General features: G+C 49.0%; 1 protein-coding gene across 2 annotated transcripts in view; it reads right to left on the reverse strand.

The window, feature by feature from the left end:
- LOC135919736 (regulator of G-protein signaling 7-like) overlaps positions 1-18786 on the reverse strand; it is an 87159-nt gene extending 68373 nt beyond the window's left edge. For both annotated transcript variants that reach the window (XM_065453606.1, XM_065453604.1), the window contains exon 1: positions 17700-18786. In XM_065453606.1, the coding sequence (XP_065309678.1) occupies positions 17700-17825 (126 nt within the window). In that variant the 5' untranslated portion in view covers positions 17826-18786. The remainder of the gene's footprint in view (positions 1-17699) is intronic.
- Between the last annotated feature and the right edge of the window lie 24 nt (positions 18787-18810).

The raw sequence follows: 18810 nt of genomic DNA on the forward strand, positions 1-18810 counted from the left end.
GAGTGTAGAAACGCTCTTCCCGTCTCTACCTCGGGCAAGCGGGAGAAGTCCCTCGGAAGCTCACTATACTCGTCGACCAGTAGGCCCGCGAAGAGGCCGCCAGGTGCTCCCTGTCGGTCCCTACGTGAGAGACGCCCGCTACGCGCTAAGCGCGTTCTGCGAGACCACGATAAAGTTTTCCAGTCCGGTTCAGTTAATTCATTCATTTACTCGGGGGAGTTCTCCGTGACTCGCCGCAAACAGGCCGACACTTCAGAGGACGACACTGCGGCCATATAGACTATTATTGCTATGCGTCTGTATTCCCTATAAATCAGACCTGAATTTTGTACGCGCGATATTATAACGCTGAAAACAATAACCACGGCTGCCGCTAGACGCTCCGCCCAGGCTGCTGTCAGCGCAATAACCGACTTATTCTGAACCATCGCGTTTCACGTACGTGTGCGAAATATAGGGCTGTCCGAGCTAAAGTTACCGCAAATCTGTTCAACGAATTTTTTTTCTTTTTTTTTAAGTTGCAAGATACGATCTCAAGACCTATGGTAGTGTTCGATCGTCAGACCGCTGACGACCGCGAACACCATAGGTCTTATAATCGTATCCGACACCGCATTTCTTAAATTGTTCTTTTTCTCTCTAACCCCCACCCCAACCCCCTGTTTAAAAGCTTGGCTATCGTTAGCTGGGACACACGATACATATCTGCGAATGATACACACACAACGTGAAATACACCGTGCAGCGGCCAGCCTATATGTTTCGTGCTGTGCTCCGTCTTTGGCGATGCTAACTGCTATGTCACGACGCAATTCAAGCAAGGAAGTAAACGAGCTTTCCGCATCTCCTACTACACATTATCTCGGCTTACTGTTTTCTTCTTCTTTGTGGTTTGCACGAATAACCTCGAAAACTGGACGACCGGCCCGCGCAGAGCTTTCAACAAAGACTGCTCTACAGGGGAAACTACGGCACTGCGATCGTTCGGCTGTCGTGGGAACGCTGGCTAGTGCATGGAACGCTGGCTAGTGCTTGGCTAGTGCCTGAGGCTTCAGACGTACACTTGTGGCTTTATTTGTCCCGCTCTAGTTTTGAAAATCTCCAAGACAGTCCTATAGTTTTCTAAACGTGACAAAGCGAGCAGTAACTGCACGCACGCACTATTGAGGAAATACGTTCCACTTAAAGTAGCAACACATTGTTGGAAATGACAAACTTACAAAATCACAAAGACATTTGAAGCCAGAGAGAGAGATATTTAATTAAATATTCGGCGTTTGGCCGAAGACTAGCAATTTTTAAAGGTGACCTGTGACAGATAACACAATTATTGTCCTAGAGCTAGATTACTCAACGTGGCGGACATTATTTGCACAGAAAATCGAAATCCATGATTCACTAATTAGGTTTTCAATTAATTACCATGCGAAACATACTATAAATTACAAATTCCAGTATACACAGTATACAGGGTGTCCCAGGTAAATTTCGCCAAACGTTAAAAATAAGCGGATGCCACGTATCAGGATAGAACCAAGGTAATGTTGTTTGTTTACCGTCGCTCGGAGATACTCAGATCATTTTTGCATCCCGTCTAATTACACAATTAGCCTTAATTAATATCCAACTTATCAACCATTATAATTAAATATTGTAGAAAATTGTAGAGCAACATGAAAAACTCTCCATACAGCTTTCTGTTGCTCGATACGTGCTGCATAAAACTTTTTCCGAGCGTGAAAAAAAGCCCGCGAATACACGCAATGTGCCTCGAGCGGCCAGTCGCGCGGCAATTTTACGTGCATTCACGGGCTTCTTTCACGCTCGGAAAAACACATTTACGTAGCCCGTATTGAGCAACAGAAAGCTGTATCGGGACTATTTCATGTTGCCCTACAACTTTCTCACAGTCACTTTTAATCTAATCAGAATATCTGAGAAGTTGATTAATCAATCAAGACTACTTGTGTAATTAGGCGGAACGCGAAAAATGATCCGAGTACCTCCGAGCGACGGCAGACAACACTGCCTTGTTCTGTCCAACTACGTGGCATTTGCATATTTTTTTAAGTTTGGATAAAGTTGCCTGGGACACCCGGTATGTGCGCTGTCAATCATTCTCATGCAGGCGTGAACTGCCGTACTTCCATCTCCCGTAGGTACTATAGCTGAAGCGACTGGCGCAATAATGGGCGGGAGACACTAAAAAGGCGACAAGGACAAGCGCCAACTTCCAACTGGTGTTTATTACAAAGAGGTATGTATATATACTCTCGCGTACTTGATCATAATCAGTTACAATTGCGCAAGACAACTGGTACTATAGCACCAGAGTTCCGTCTTGTAACTTTTGCAGGAAACTCCACAAACGGAGGGGCAGCCGCCTCCGTAGAACTGGTAGCGCAACGCAGGCGTCATGCGAAGGTTGCTGGTTCGGCTCCCACCGGCAGCAAGTTGTTTTTCATTCCGCTTTCGCTTCCATTTTCGTTATTCTTGCGACAACAATTACACGGACACTGCGGGCGAATTTTCGCCGTCGCCGTGATGTTCCGCATAAGTCTAAGTGTGATCAGATATTATGGCGCCCCGCGCGCTGTGCAAGAGGACGCGCGCGATGGCGCGCGCCGAGGAGGATGGTGTCGCGTGATGCAAACTCAAGCTTAGAGGTCACGTGACAAAACGCGCGTAAGGCGGGGTCGGGGAGAGAGTAGCGCACGGTGCGGTGATCAAGCGAGCTTGGGGAGGGGGGGGGGGGAGGGGCAGGTGAGCGGGCGTCTCCTTTAGCCCGGCACTGCGCCGCTCGCGCCCTAGCTTGAAGGTAATCTGCGGCGGGGGCAAAGCTGGGCGAGCCGGGATGGCTAGTGGCTGCACGCGCGCTGTCTTGGCGTGCGCCTATACGGTGCCGAAGTTTCGGAGACGCGTTGACGGGAGAGGCAACAGAAGCGCTCGCTCTCCCGCGTTACCCGCCGTGGTTGCTCAGTGGCTATGGTGTTGGGCTGCTGAGCGCGAGGTCCCGGGATCGAATCCCGGCCATGGCGGCCGCATTTCGATGGGGGCGAAATGCGAAAACACCCGTGTACTTAGATTTAGGTGCACGTTAAAGAACCCCAGGTGGTCGAAATTTCCGGAGTCCTCCACTACGGCGTGCCTCTAATCAGAAAGTGGTTTTGGCACGTAAAACCCCATAATCTAATCTAATCTCTCACGCGTTTGCGCTCGTCATCGCGCGAGCGTCGTGACGGCGGGTGAGACGTGTTCGCGTCTGCCTGTGCGAACGTGACGCAACTGCTTGCTAATTTGATAAGTAAGCGAATGCTTACGGCAATTTGTACAGCCGGTAAAACTTACGTCGTGTGGTTATGCATAATCCATTGCTATCCGCTTTGAATGCTTCGCCCTTTCGGGCGAAACTTCGTTTTCTTCGCCCACATTTCAATAAAACACAGATGCGCGCAAAGTTCATTTCCATGACGCTGTCATCTTTCATTCCTCCGCTTCGTTGAGTTTTTACTAACGGGCTCGCTGGGTTCCCGTGACATTTCTCACTCGTCGCCTTCCTGATAGTTACGGGAACTGACCTTCCTTAAAAGGTGTAGGTATAAGGGGGTGGCAACGGCGCTTCGCCTCGGCACACCGCAGTGTGGGCACGCCTGGCCAATGCCTCCTTTACTAGATGCCCGCCACGTTGCTCGCTTTCCCATTGTAGCGGCGGTTCCCTTAGTTGAAGTTGAAGTTCGGCATAAATTCCGTGAGGCGGCGCTCGTTGCCTTTTCAACTTCCGGCGGATGTGGCAGCGGCGCCTGAATGCATCCGCCGGCGCGTTATATGCGCGGGCGTCTGTTAGCGAGAGTTATCGCGGGCCTCCGAGACGGTAACAGATGCCTCGTTAATCTCAGAGGCCGCAGCACGTGATTGCAAGTTGCAGGCGTTCGCCATGAGAGGCGCTCGTTGCCTTCTCGCGGAGGAGAGAAAAAGGAGAGGGCCCGGAACCGAGCTACCGGACAACGCGGCAGGCATCTAGTAAAGGAGGAATTGGCCTGGCCATCAACCGCGGTCCGGTACAAGCTCGAGGAAAGAATGGACGACAACTACGTGCACACTCGGAAAGTACTTATTACGATCGATATTCACTCGAGGAGTCCCGTCGAAGAGAATAATACGCTAGGTAAAGAGATATTTCCGACTTACCAGCTGGGGCACAGGCAGCCTCGGCTACTGCAACGGCAGAAACGTGGTTTGATTACTAACCGTGCGCAGGGGAAAACGGCAGCGGCGGCGGAGCCTTCAGCGCTCGCCGTTTTATACTGCTGGTCAAAGAGGGTCGCGCAACGTCGGAGGGATAACACGTGACACGCCCGGTGGCGCTGATAGCGCCTGCGATTCCCGTGCGCTGTCCCGCGAAAGGGACGCTTCCCCCTCTCCCCAAACGCGATGGCGTCCCACGCGAAGTTTCGCCGCGCGTGCGACCGTCACGGAACACGAGGATTCCCGCGGCGACACTGACGCTTCCCGTACTCAAACACTCCTGCGCGGATAGCGCTCCCTAATGATGGGTCGCCTGTTTCTAAAGCTCCTTATTAAGCTGCACGTTGACATTCCGGCTCCTTCAGAATGCAGTGCGGTTAATCTTTAACCTTTAACCATTAAACAGACTACCATAAACCCGTTTTTTACGTCACTTCTTGCGTATTTTCTGTTTTGGTTAATAAGCCCCCTCACACGGTAATTCTAGCTTTTCTGGTACTGTAGGGAAGTAATTTACTAACACGGCTGAACCAGACATTTCTTGCCCATCCTGTACGACGTATTGTATAAACAAAGCAATAAACTTGGAACTTCAAACCAAGTTCCTCACTCTCTCTCTCTCTCCCTCCCTCTTTGGCGCCCCTCTAACAAGCACAGACGACGCAGACGAAAGAGTGGAGAATTTCGCACGACCTACCTTTCCGCAGCCGTGTCTGGCGCGCGCGTCAAGTCACGTGGTACCCCCCCGCGCGCACCACTTTCCGTTAGGCCAAACACACAGGAATGAAAAAAAGGGCCCCGAAATAGTCGACCTCAGCATTGTGTTTTGTGCCGTGTATACGTACTCATCTGTAAACACACACACACACACACACACACACACACACACACACACACACACACACACACACACACACACACACACCTGTCCTCACCATTCTTTCCTCGGCAAACTTCAAACATCAAAAACACCACCGCGTCGACGTCTCAAAGTGTACAGTATATATGTGCTGTCCCCACGAACTGCTGTTTGCATTGCGACGTGTATATACCTTGTGAATGGTGCCGCGAATATACAAGAACCATCGTGTTCCATTTCAAAGTTGTGACCTTTGCGGTGCATAAACAGTTCGCGATATTAAACTCTGCGTACAGTATGACAATTTTTTTTCCGTTATAGCATTTAATTAGACCCTTCACGGAAGCTTGGACGGCTTCACATAGATTGCAACGTGTGCGGTGAATCTGCATATATTTTTTTTCTTTTTCTTCGCCATACGGCGATGTTGAAGCTGTGGGCCAAGAGTTGGACTAACCGTGACAACAACGTGATATACTGACATATATACTGACGACAGCAAAACCAGTTTGAAGTTTTGATAAACTGCTGTCCCAGTAAAACACACACACACACACACACACACACACACACACACACACACACACACACACACACACACGCACACACACACACACACACACACACACACACACACACACACACACACAAACACATCAACAAGAAAAAATAGAAAAGTAAAATAGGGTAAGTGGCGTCAGCGCTTTTGAGCCGGCGTCACGGTCAAGTCCTTTTTTAGAAAGAAGACATGCGACACCAGAGCCCAACGTGGCAAACAACCTCAATGGAACGGGGAATTCGCTTCGAATGTACACACTGACGATCTCGCTTAGGTTTTAACAAGTAAATAAATAGAAGAGGCAGGTAGGGAAGGAGGAGGCTCCTCGTATTCCAGGAAGTAGATGTCTGTGCACCTGTCTGCTGGACGAGTTTGTTAATGCACGGTCGGGCATTGGTGCACCCCACAGAAAAAAAAAAAGATATTAGTTATATAGAAGAAAGTAAGGGCGATGGCGACAGGAACAAACACGGCAGCCTCCTTTCCACTCTTCCCACTCTCTCTTTCTCTTTGTACTTCACCTTTGCGGAAACTGTACGTGTGTACGCCAGTGCACACGCTGGAAAAAGACGTTCTAAATACGGCGAGGCCAACAAATAAACACAGCTTCAAATAACCTTGCAGACATATATATATAGCGCGACAGAATAAACACGACGCAGGTGAAAATCCCGACCGGACGAGTTTTCGTCGAACTCTTGATCTCGTCGTACGCTTTGTTATCCGCCACGGTATTGAAAGAGTCAGAGCTGCGTCCCTGTATCCAGCGTACACATATATAGAGAACACTGAAACATGAGTTGTTGTGATGTTGTGCGTCATCTGACACAGTAATGGTAAGCGAGTCGGCAAAGGAAACACAATTGTGCAGAGAGGAAGATGATTGGTATGGTGCACGGATTATAGCAAAGAAAAATAGATTGTGGTGCGCTGCATTTTGTAACTTGCTGCGCTGTTCGATATGAGAGGGAGCGCCTAAGTAAACAAACTGACCCCAGGAACGACTTCGACAATCGGTGTAGCCGACGAAGAAGGGGGGGGGGGGAGGGGGGGAGGGGAGGGAGCAGTTTTTATCCCGAAGTACTATCCCTTGGAAGCGGATGTGAACTTTATCATTAGCAACACTTGCGGAACGCCTACGTAAGGACAATATGGGATGTTGAAAGCAGTGTACAGACGTTACTTATAACACTATATAATGCATCCTATATATGGCAACGCGAAGCAGCGCCTAGCAACCGCTAGAACGAAAGGACAAGCTGGGAGAGTTGGTAGTTCGTAACACTTCCGAAATCACCTCGGTCGGCGTAATAAAACATTTAGTTACGGGTCAGCGTCCGCGTTGCACCGCTCTTTGTCCATTTCGCGATGTCGGGTTTTCGTACTAATCGTGGCCATGTTGTCCCTGCAAACTTCTTAATCTCATCCGCCCACCTAACTTTCTGCCGCCCCCTGCTGCGCTTCCCTTCCCTTGGGATCCAGTCCGTAACCCTTAATGACCATCGGTTATCTTACCTCCCCATTACACGTCCGGCCCATGCCCATTTCTTTTTCTTGATTTCAACTAAGAAGTTATTAACTCACGTTTGTTCCCTCACCAAATCTGCTCTTTTCTTATCCCTTAACGTTACACCCATCGTTCTTCTTTCCATAGCTCGTTGCGTCGTCTTCAATTTAAGTAGAACCCTTTTCATAAGCCTCCAGGTTTCTGCCCCGTACGTGAGTACTGGTAAGACACAGCTGTTATACACCTTTCTCTTGAGGGATAATGACAACCTGCTGTTCATGATCTGAGAATGCCTGCCAAACGCACCCCAGCCCATTCTTATTCTTCAAAATGGGCTGTGTTCTGCGATTCAAAACCGGCATTACAGTGCACGCAGTCAGTTCTCCGACACGGATGCCATGACCAATTGACATACGAAATCGCGAAACTTTACCATCATGTCCAACAAAAAGGTCACGAGGTCGTTTTTCAATGGGTACCTGGCCATTGTGGAATCAGTGGCAATGATTGCGCCGATAACGCTGCTCGCACAGCACATCATGAAGAGCACAGCGTTCCGATTCAACTTTCGAGGACAGACGCCGCAAGGCAGCTTCGACACCTGGCACGCAGTCTCAACACTGACCGAGTGGAACTCGCCAAATTTACGACTTACACGACTGCATCGACTAAACCCCTCCCTGCAACTCCGACCTCCACTCGGACTTCCTCGACGTGAAGCTACGCTTCTCTGTCGCCTTTGGTTAGGAGTTGCCTTCACAAAGGCATACTCTACATTAATTGGAGTGACTGACAGTGGAGCATGCGAGGTCTGTGGCACCGAAGAAAACATCGACCACCTGCTGTGCCACTGTCCACGATACACCCTGAGAGACAAGAACTTGCCAAAGCTTTTCAAAAACTGGACAATCGGACGCTTTCTGTGCAGGTGCTGCTGAAACACCGCCCCCATCGCCCGTCGGCCCATAAAGCGGTGAAGGCGCTTTTGTGTTTCTTAAGGACGACGGGTTTGTGCGACCATCTGTGACTTTTCATGTAATTTCTGTGAGACCACACGCGTCAGCTAACTCGCCGCGATTATCTTCTTTCCTTCCCTCCTCTCTCTCCCTGTGATCTTTGTTTCCCCTTTCCCATTCCCCCGGTGTAGGGTAGCCAACCGGACGTTATTGGTTAACCTCCCTGCCTTCTCCTTATCTCTTTCCCTCCCTCCTCCTGATTATTTCAGTCTCATGATCCGGATCCGCAGTCACTACCTGTCCCAAGTAGATGTATTCACTTGCCCCTTCCAGTGCCTCGCTACCTATCGTAAACTGCTGTTCTCTTCCGAGACTGTTAAACATTACTTTAGTTTCCTGCAGCTTAAATTTTAGACCCAGTCTTATGCTTTGCATTTCCAGGTCAGTGAGCATGCATTGCATTTGGTCCCCTGAGTTACTAAGCAAGGCAATATCATCAGCGAATCGCAAGTTACTAAGGTATTCTCCATTAACTCTTATCCCCGATTCTTCCCAATCCAGGTCTGCAATGCAACAAATTTCATTAAAATCGGTCCAGGCATTATCGCAGAAAAATGTTTTTACGTTTTACATGTATTTGAATAGGCCGCGTCGGAGCTGGGCCCGAGCTAAAGCTTCCTCTTAAGGGCCATCGAAAAAAAAAAGGGGGGGGGGGGGAAATGTCGGCAACTTTTGAAAAAACGAAAGCATTCACTCACGTTGTATACGGAAACGTGCGACGAAGCCAACCAGCAAATATTGCACAAACGGACGCGTCGACGCAGGGTCAGAATATCCGAGACCGGGAAACAGCGCAGTGAATATAGTATATGGGTGACGGAGAAGAAGGCAGCCATGGAACTATATCGAACACGTTCAAAGAAAGAAATGAAGAGAGACAAGTTGTATGATACTTCAAAGGGCTGCAGAACTGTCGTTCGAACCCATATGAGGGTATACACGATCATGTGAACGCGGTTCTTCATGAGAAAAATTAGCCATGACGACTTCTCGCCCGTAGCATCCGGAAATAGCGCGGAAACAATCCAGCACGTTCTGTTACAGTGTCGAAATACACGCATAGAGGTGAATAATTGTGTAGTTACTCTGTCGGATGCCTCGCGTTTTCAACTGATACTAACGAGAAACACTAAATTACTTATATAGAATATGACAAATAATATTTTCTCAAAACTGTCTTCTCGATAACCTAGCCGTAATAGGTAATTGATTACCACAACAGAAAATGAAGGTCAATTTTCCATTATATATATAATATATATATATATATATATATATATATATATATATATATATATATATATATATATATATATATATATATCATCTCGAAACTCCAGCGGTAGCACGTTTGTGTGACGTCACAGACTTGGGCCGTCTCAGCTCAGTAAATGTTTTTGAATCTAGCCCAGTCGAGTGCTTGGCTGCTTTAGAACACGATACAGTCCGTCTTCGCTGTTAAAGGTACACTAAAGGTTACTATGAAGTAAAGTTAAAGTGATAAAGCAATGTTCTAGAACGTCTACGGCGTCAATATAATCGCGAACAAGCTTTAGTAACCAAGAAATTTAGGTGAATGCATGACACGATTTGAGAACCCCCAACGACATTCCCGTACTAGCCTGATGACGAAGGCACTACTCCTCATAATTTGTCACTAGTATTCAACTACTCGTATTAAAAAGATAATTTCATTAGGTCATAAGATGGAAGAAAGTGCTACTTGTCTACTTCTTCATACCTTGCTAGTGAAGCAGCGCACTGACACGGACACAGTGTCAGTGTCCGTGCGCTGCTTCACCAGCAAGTTATGATGATCACTCACCAACTAGCCCAACTTTCCACTTTATTGTCTACTTCTGTTCGATTCTAAGAAAAAAATAACATTTTGACGTTACCCTTGAGTGGTATGGGTGGTCGAAAGGTTTCGTTTTCGCTCGACCTTGCGCCGCGCGCGCTTTGGAGTTTCAGTTGTTTCGTTATCGCGTCGTGCTGCGCTGGTTCTGCTGGCTCGCGAAACTTGCATTTGGAACAAGCAGCGAGAATGCCACATCAATGTGATGTCGTGGGATGCGCCAACGGTCTGCGGAACTTGGCCAAGGGCAGCTGCAGCGGCGAATTCAACGTTACGTATCACTGTGTGCCAACGAGTGAACCTCTCCGTTCGAAGTGGTTCAGTGCCGTACCTCTGCCACAGCGCGCTGGCAAAGAGCCGAAAAATCTCATAGTGTGCTCGCTGCACTTTCGTTCAAAGGATTACGAGTTCAACGCCGACTTACTGAAGTCGTGTGGAGTGCCTTTCAAAGCAATGCATTCCCGTAGCGCTGTTCCGTCGGTCTTGCCTGCATTCTCCGAAGTGCAAGAACTGCAGGTCGAAGACCGAGACCGTTACCGAGTGCGGCATTTGGTTTGCACGAAGGAAAAGCTACAAATGTCTCAGTATCTACAGCCATGACATACAGTTGCCGTCGTAGTAGTACGCAACGACGCCGACAGCGTGAGCCCTCAGTAGTAGGTCACGTTCATAAGTGCTTAAATCGCTGAAGTCGAGCCCAGCATAGCGAGGCAATGTGTCGTTGTGAGGGTCGTCCATTGCAACGAACGTCAAAGTTGGCGTCATAAAATAAAGAACCAGCTTATCGTCGCGCGTTTTCCCTTCCGCTAGCCACCATATAGTTCCTCTTTCGCGCTGCTGTCGGCTCTGTCTTGGCTCTGTTTCTGGCCGCGCGTTTGCGTTTTGCGCAGAAAAGCCGTGGCGCAGTCTGCGGGCGCCATTTTACTCACCGACGGCGCAACGTCACTATGAGACCATGACATCACCACTCCTCGATCGGAGAGCGGGCGATCTGAACTGCGCTAGAGGTACGCGGACGCTTCAGAACGCATTTTTTCTTAAAATAAGTCTCTTCTTCGCACGAAACAAGCGTTTCGAGGTTTCTGGGATGGTATTTCAACAGCCCACGTTGACTTAATATTAACCTTTAGTGTCCCTTTAATAACTACAATGCATGACGTCACGCCACGGGCTGGTGCGGAAACTCACAGGCGGCGTCGCCACCCGTCTTTGGTTCTTGCGTCTTTTATGGCTTACCAATAATTCTAACACTATAAGCCTAAACCTAATAATACAGCTCACTTAACTTTCTTTTTTCTCGTTAGTGTGCCTTTAAAGATAGTATATATAGGGGTAAAAAAAAAGCTAATCAACCTGTGATGGAAAATAGCACAAGAAGGCTGAAGTTCAAAAGTTAGCATTATAAGCACAGCGTCAGCATGGCTGCGCGCGTACCCTCGCCCACCTTCTCACGCTGCTTTCTGATCGTGACAGGCGCTAAACTGTTCTGACTCGTGTTACTACAGCTAGGCGGTTCCTAATGGCGCACTATCAACGAAATTTAGTGCAGCAGCCGCGAAATAACGCAGCGAATGGTGTCTTTCACGCCGCGCGCGACTGCGAACCGCTATAGCAGGACGACGCGGATAGAGATGTGCGACAGCGGCGTCCCGGCGATTGCAGAGAAAAAAAAAAAAGTCCAATAAAACAAGGCTCACACGTTATACTGCGGCGGCAATTTATACTAACCGCTCGAGGCGCATTCCATCGCCGTTCAGCTACACCGAGTTTCGCATGCGCGCGGAGAATTACATAAGGCCTCCACGAAGAGGAAGCGGACGCGTGCGTTCGGTTCCACGAGCGACGAAAGCAGACGCACTTTCACGTTCCGCCCAGTCGGTTTATCATCAACATCACCATGAGAAAAAAATGGCCAAGCTTAGCTTGGTTAAGCCAAGAATGCGTTGCATGTTGCGCGAGTTGGGGCCCAGCTTTTCCTCCGGCTGTCGTGACGACACGTCACGTGGTTGCGCTAAAGGTCAATGGTGGCTGCCCGGCCGCGCCCAAGGGCTCAACTGAGTGATTGCAATATGCAACGCATAAAAATAGAAGCAACTTAATAACAAGCATAGCAAACTTAAAAGAGAATAGACCCACATATGAGACGCGCAGCAATGAACAATGGCTCATACCCTCAAAGGTGGCTGCCCGGCGGCGCCCAAGGGCTGAACTGAGTGATTGCAATATGCAACGCATAAAAAAAAAACTGTATTATAGACTGAGGAGCTCGGAGCACACAGGCTCCCCGGGTGCCCCCGCACGGGTCCCCATGCACTGCACTCGAGCGTTCGTGTTAAGACTCTGGTCCATGACGCTGGCCGCCCCGTCAGTACAGCGCCTTGGGTCTCCGGGGGTCTCCTCCCGAGTTTCTGCCGGAGCCAGCAGGGCCACGTTCGGGCTTCCACTGCAGGGGTCGAGCTTTGTGCGCGCACAGCGTTCGTGCTGACCAGCTGTGGGCGTGTATATACCACACCTAAGAAACACGCGAACCTTCCTTAGGGTCGACCCTCACCGCACCGTGACGCTAACCAACGGCGGCGGTTTCAGCGCGATAGCGTCAAGGGCCCCGTGTCGCAGAAAATCCGGCGTCGGTGTCCCGCGTGTTTAGAAAGAAAATTTAGTTCAACGAGAGACGATGCGAACACTGAATCACAATCACGGCACAACTTCACCAGGACGGTAGCATATACAAAAAAAAAAAAACGAAGCGTTTATATACGGCACGTTTTCAAGATGGCGTCCAGCGTCGGTCGTCGCTTCGGCAAAATGAATTTCGGACCAAATTCCGAACGACGCATATATCCAACCACCCTTCTACCGTACCAAAGTTGCTCACACCTTGTCTTTCATTCTTTACAACGTTATCCCTCGGAATATTGAGAACGGCAGCCCACAAACAAATATAATGAAAAAAAAAACACCGACAGCGCTCATCTTTTAGGCTATAGCTCTTCTCAGACCGAAATATTAAACTGTGCGAAACAGTAACAGGAGATCGCCCCACGCAAGAGGCCGCGTTTCTACCAGAACGCTTGCCTTCGTGCACAACGTTCGCCGCCTGCAGCGTTTAGCGGTAAACGTCACGGTTACGTAAGCTGCAGTTGCCTGGAAGCACGAAAAGCAGTCGGGGGTCTTTAAATGCTATCGCGTTCCACTCTTAAAAGGCCAAGCTTAAGCGTCCGCCATTGTTTTTTTCCTCTCCACCTATATCGGTGCGACATCTGCAAAGCCATGGATGGTTCCATGCCACCCTCGTTCAGCACGCCATCGTTCCGAGACGCCTTCGGTGCAGCGCTAAACCTTGCTATCGCTTTCAATGCTTATCGTCTTCGGGCAAAACCCACAATTTTTTATTATACCATTTCATTACAACATTCGCTACCATACATTGTTTCATGTCGATTAGTGCATTCTTAAGACGAGTGGAGTCACTGATGCTTACTAATGATGTACGTAAATTATTCCAGTCGATTAAGTCCTAGGAAGGAATGATCATGGGAACGCGACGGCGTTATAACGGGGTACGTTAACTTTATGTACGTGATCACGACTAGCCGAACAATAAGGCGCAGGGTGGATCCAAAGGGGGCGAAGAGATGCGTTGTGGTAGTAGATTTTATGAAAAAGGGAAATGCGTGATACCCTTCTGCGAAGAGATAATAATGGGATTTGAATGGTGCTCTTCATCAATGTAACACTAGCAGTGCGATGGTAGTTAGGTAGGATGAAACTAATAGAGCCATTTTGTACCGATTCAATCCCGTTACCTAATGTGATCTTATGAGGATCCCAAACGGATGAGGCATATTCTAATTGGGGGGGCGGACGTAAGTTGTGTACAACAGGCGTTTTGATGAAACAGCTACAAGCGAAAAATTTCTCTTCAAGTATCCTAAGGAGCGGGTAGCTTTAGGTATCATATACTGCACATGCTGCTTCCAAGAAAGGTCGTTAGTTATGTGAACGCCAACATAACGGTAGCATGTCATGGATGGAAGGGGGCACTCATTGAGTGCGTAGGTAGGGCAAGTTGCGTTAGAACGAGAAATCCGCATAGATTTGCATTTATTAATGTTGAGCTCCATGCATCAAGTGAGACACCAATTATATATGTTATTTGAATCAGATTGAGGGGTAGTTATATCAGAGGCATTAGTTATTTTTCTATATATAACACAGTCGTCAGCGAATAAACAAATTTGTGAGGAAACGTTATCAGGTAAATCGTTAATATGTACTAAAAATAAAAGAGGACCAAGCATAGACCCTTGTGGAACACCGGATTCAACTGGAGCCGAGTCTGACGTGGAGTCATCAGTTACATTTTGGAAACGAGACGAAAGGAACGATTGAATCCCGCTAAGCACTCCCGGGTCAATGTTTAGTGCGCTTAGTTTGTGTAGGAGCAAAACATGTTTAACCTTGTCAAAAGCTTTCGAAAAATTCAAAAATATGCAATCAGTCAAAAAAAAAAAAAACGCTGTCAAGATATACATGCAAGTCATTAGTGAAAGTTACCAGCTGAGTCTCATAAAAAAATAATTTGCGAAAGCCATGTTGGCTATTAGGGAAAAAAATATTTTCTCCGAGAAAGTTGACAAGCTTACAAAATATAATGTGCTCCCTTATTTTGCAGGGTACTGAGGTAATCGATATGGGCCTGTAAATCAAAGGATCGTAAGTTTCGCCTGATTTGTGGATCGGAATAATTTTTGCTGTTTTTCAGTCATGAGGCAAGGATTCTCTCTGAAATGATAGAGGAATGAAAACAATGATAAAACTCTGAAAAAATGCTCTCTGAGATGATAGAGGAATACTCACTAGTCCTTTTTATAAATTTCGTCGCGATGTCGTCTGTTCCGCCCGCAAGAAGACGTAAGCTTCAGACTGTTTATTATTATTATTTTTATGCCAGTAGAGTTAAAAATTATGGGATCCATAGGTAAGAAAATTTGCAGCGTGTTAGCCTTGGAAGCCCGTTATCATGTCTTGAAGATGTGAAAGCTGTTATAAACGCATTATTTAGAATCGTAGGGCAGTCCCGCCGAGATCCGGAACACGTGCGAAGTGATATAATTTTCGATTCACTAGGCCTTAGTACATTCCGGAAGCTATTTTCTTTATTATTTATAAGCATGTTGGGAAGGGTATTATTAAAAAAAAAGAAATTTTCGTATTCTTTATCGCAGAGGAGTAGGCCGAGGCAGCTTCTTTGTAGGCAGACCATTCAGCGTGGCTTTGCATCCGCTTAGCTGTGCGAAAAATACATTTTTTTTTCTTTGAATATATTCCAGTTAGTATCCAGTGAGCGCTCGGCAACATCAGGCAGGAAATTATCGAAAGAATGAGCAAGTTCGTAGTTGATAGCGGTGACGTTGCCGTTTTCATAATCACGAATGGTTTTAATACTGTTTTGGGACGGTAGAATTGCCAGGCCAATGAAAAAATGCATGACGTCGCAATCGCTCAAGCCGGGTGAGTGTTGTGCCATTACCACCAGCCCGGATTCCGAATGTACAAGATGCAGAATTTATCCTGCGAGCGCCCTTTGGTCAAACCCGGGGCTGCGCCGAAAGGCACAGCGCCCTAATTCTCCCTTGACAAGTCAAGATGCTGAGCTGTCAGGCAGCGGTGTCCTGAGGAGAAGCATCGGCGAGCGACATGTCCAAACGTGCAATCAAGTGCCAGACAGCCCGGCGCCGTACCTCCTTTGCCTGGAGGTCACCACGCGCGCCAACTTTGAGCAGTAGCAGTAAACGCGCACGTTTCTAAAACTGCAAAACAACCACTCTGGCGCTGCTTCTGCTATGTGACACCCACGTGACCGTGACATAGCGTTCCCGTCGCGAAAAAGTAGCGAGCAAATGAAACGAAAGACAGATGACGGTTGTCGTTTCGGGAGCAACATTTTTTGGGGATGTGTCACGTGCCACTACTACATACGGTCTAAACTGACTTGTGCGCAGTTTTTCTTTTTTGCATAAGAGCTTCACCTGGGAAAGCGGACATCTAGGCGCGAAATGCCACACGGGCTGCGCCCTGGAATCATTAACATAATGTTCGCCGAAGGCCATCATCATCGCCGTGCGGCCATCCACCGACGCAATCCTGTCCACGTAATGCCCCGGGCGCATAATGAACCAACGTTTCCGCATCGACTAGCCTTCTGCGCGAGTCCCCGCAGAGAAGCGGCAGCTCGGAGAGTTCACGACGAGCTATCACGCGACATCGATCTCTGTCGGCGCAGAATTAGTTCCTATTAACCGCCGGCACAGGGAACGGTCGCTCCGATACATCTTCTAAGGCGCAAGAAAAAAAAAATAACGCGTAGGTGTATATAAGGTACACGAGTATACACACAAGTTATTTATGAAGTATGCCACTGAGCACCTTGAGCATTCGCCCAAAGTGTGTGATCTTACTTGCCTGCGAGCCACCGAATCATTTAAAATATCGCGGTTCCCTCTCTTTCTCTCCAAAGTTACTCGTGATTGGAATAGCTAGTCTACCGATGTCGTGATTGTTCTGTCTAATGGCATTTTCTTTGCTCTAGTGTACGTTCTTGCTTTAATTTGAACCACTTTGAAGAACAGTAGGTATTAAGTTTATATTATATTCTGAGGTTTTGCTTGCCGAAACCACGTTCATGGTTATGAGGCACTGCGTATAGTGGGGAACTACGGAAATATTTTAAACCACCCGGAGTTCTTTAACGTCCACTGCCGTTGCGGATAGCTAATGTTTTGGCCAGCGTGGTTTTTAAAAAGCCCATGTTACCCATGTTGCTGAACTTTGCGTAAATGTATTTCCAAGGTAGTTCTACGATTATTTTTTGTTTTTATTTTTTCAGATTGTACCCGCATCCAAATATGCACACACTGTAATATTCCTTGGCGCTGTAGATATGACATAAATAAATAACATATGAAATTAGTGTAATAAATAAGCACAGGTGGGATAGCAAAAAACGCGCGGCTTTCGAACACAATTTGTTTCGGATCCTTGTGAGGTTGTGCGCAGAGCAGGTAACAGATTTATCGAACAATGCGAGTTAAATTAAACAAAGTGGGGAATCGAACCATCTTTTTTGTAGGCAACGGGCTTTTCTGTTCAGAGGATCGTGATAATACAAAGGGTAAGATACGTGAGAATAGCGTAAATCGTTGGACAATCAGGTGCTATACATATTAAACAGGAAGAGTTGTACACGGTAGGCGCACAGCATTAAAGTGACAGCATGAAAAAGATCATTATAATAATTAATAATGAGGCGGACATAATAAAGCCAACATCTCGCTGCACAAAGTTTTGAACGGTGTAAAGTTGTCCGAATGAGAAACCATGCACGCAATAACAACAACCTCAAAGCGCGGCGCCACGTACGGGTGTCCAAGGCAAAGGATCCGGTTGAGCGTCTGTTGCACACGGGCAACAGACGGCCGAAGGCACATGGGCTCAGCTCACCAACGACACGATATGAAGCGTGCACTTTTTGCAATCTTCGACTGGTGGTCGTTCGATTCGCGTCGCAATATCGGCGCTGCGATCATCGAACCGTCGTCGATCGAATTATACACGCACACGCACGCAGTGCCGCAAAGCGCGGCGGCGAAGCTCACCTTACGGCAGACGATCTGGTTTGGGTTCTCCTCGTTGCCGGTCGCGGCGGCCGAGGAGGCCGACCCGCTGGCTTGGCTGTTGCCGCCGCCGCCTCCTCCAGTGTCCGTCTTGCGGCGGTACGCCATGGCCAGGCGCTCGCGCGGTGCCACGGTGCGGCCACTGTGCTCTAGCCTCGGTGCCGTGGTGAGGCGGCCACCATTCCAACGGGACCAGCAAGCTCGCGGGCCGCGCGCCAGCCACCAGCGCGACGCCTGCGGCCGCCGATCCAGCACACACACACTCAGGGTCGTCGTCCCAACCTGGCACCGCTCCTCAAGTGTAGTACAACGAGAGCCCTGCGCTGCCCGCGCTGTTCTTGCTACGAGCCGGCGGCAGCAGCAGGAGCGCGCGCGGACGCACAATAACACCGACGGGAGGGAGGGGATCGCCGGAAAGGAGCCGATCGAGGCCGCCGCACCTGCGCTGGCTCTCCCCGGCACGGACGCGGAGAGAGCGCGCCGGCGGACTTCCGACGACGCGCGTTAGGCCTAGTCGGTTGCCACCGTCTTCGCACTCGCGCAGGAAGCACGCACGGAGTCGGGCGACGCCGCCGTTTTCGTTGGTTTCGCGGTGGAGCGCCCCGCCGAGGTTGGGTGAGCGCGCGCGCGACTCCTTAGGCCTAACGCTCGCTCCCCATCGCGTTCACGCGCGGAGTCGCCGCTGCTGCAGCTGCTCGTCGAGCTCGCATCGTAGGCGACGACGCACGCAGGCGAGGAGCCACGGGAGGTTCGGCGGAGGCGCCGATCGCCGCCGGGCGACACCGGCGATGCTCCCGCGAGGCCGAGGTGGCGGCATTGCTACGGTCGCCGTATCGCGCGCTGCACTGTGCCACAGGCGGCCGCCGTCGCTCGGCCGAGGCTTGCTAGGCGGACACGGCCGAATGGTGAACGCTGCTGTCGCGGCGGCGGCTATTCTCGGGCCGTTGTCCGACGCCGCATTTTCGGGCTGCCGATCACGCACGACACACGCACGCAACACAGACGCACGCGAGCAGGCAGAAAACACCAAGAAGCGAAAGCGGCGAGGGAACTCGCAGCTGACCTAGCGGCGGCCGTTTACAAACAAAAAGGT

The sequence above is a fragment of the Dermacentor albipictus genome, chromosome 7, assembly GCF_038994185.2.
Source record: "Dermacentor albipictus isolate Rhodes 1998 colony chromosome 7, USDA_Dalb.pri_finalv2, whole genome shotgun sequence".
NCBI lineage: Eukaryota > Metazoa > Arthropoda > Arachnida > Ixodida > Ixodidae > Dermacentor > Dermacentor albipictus.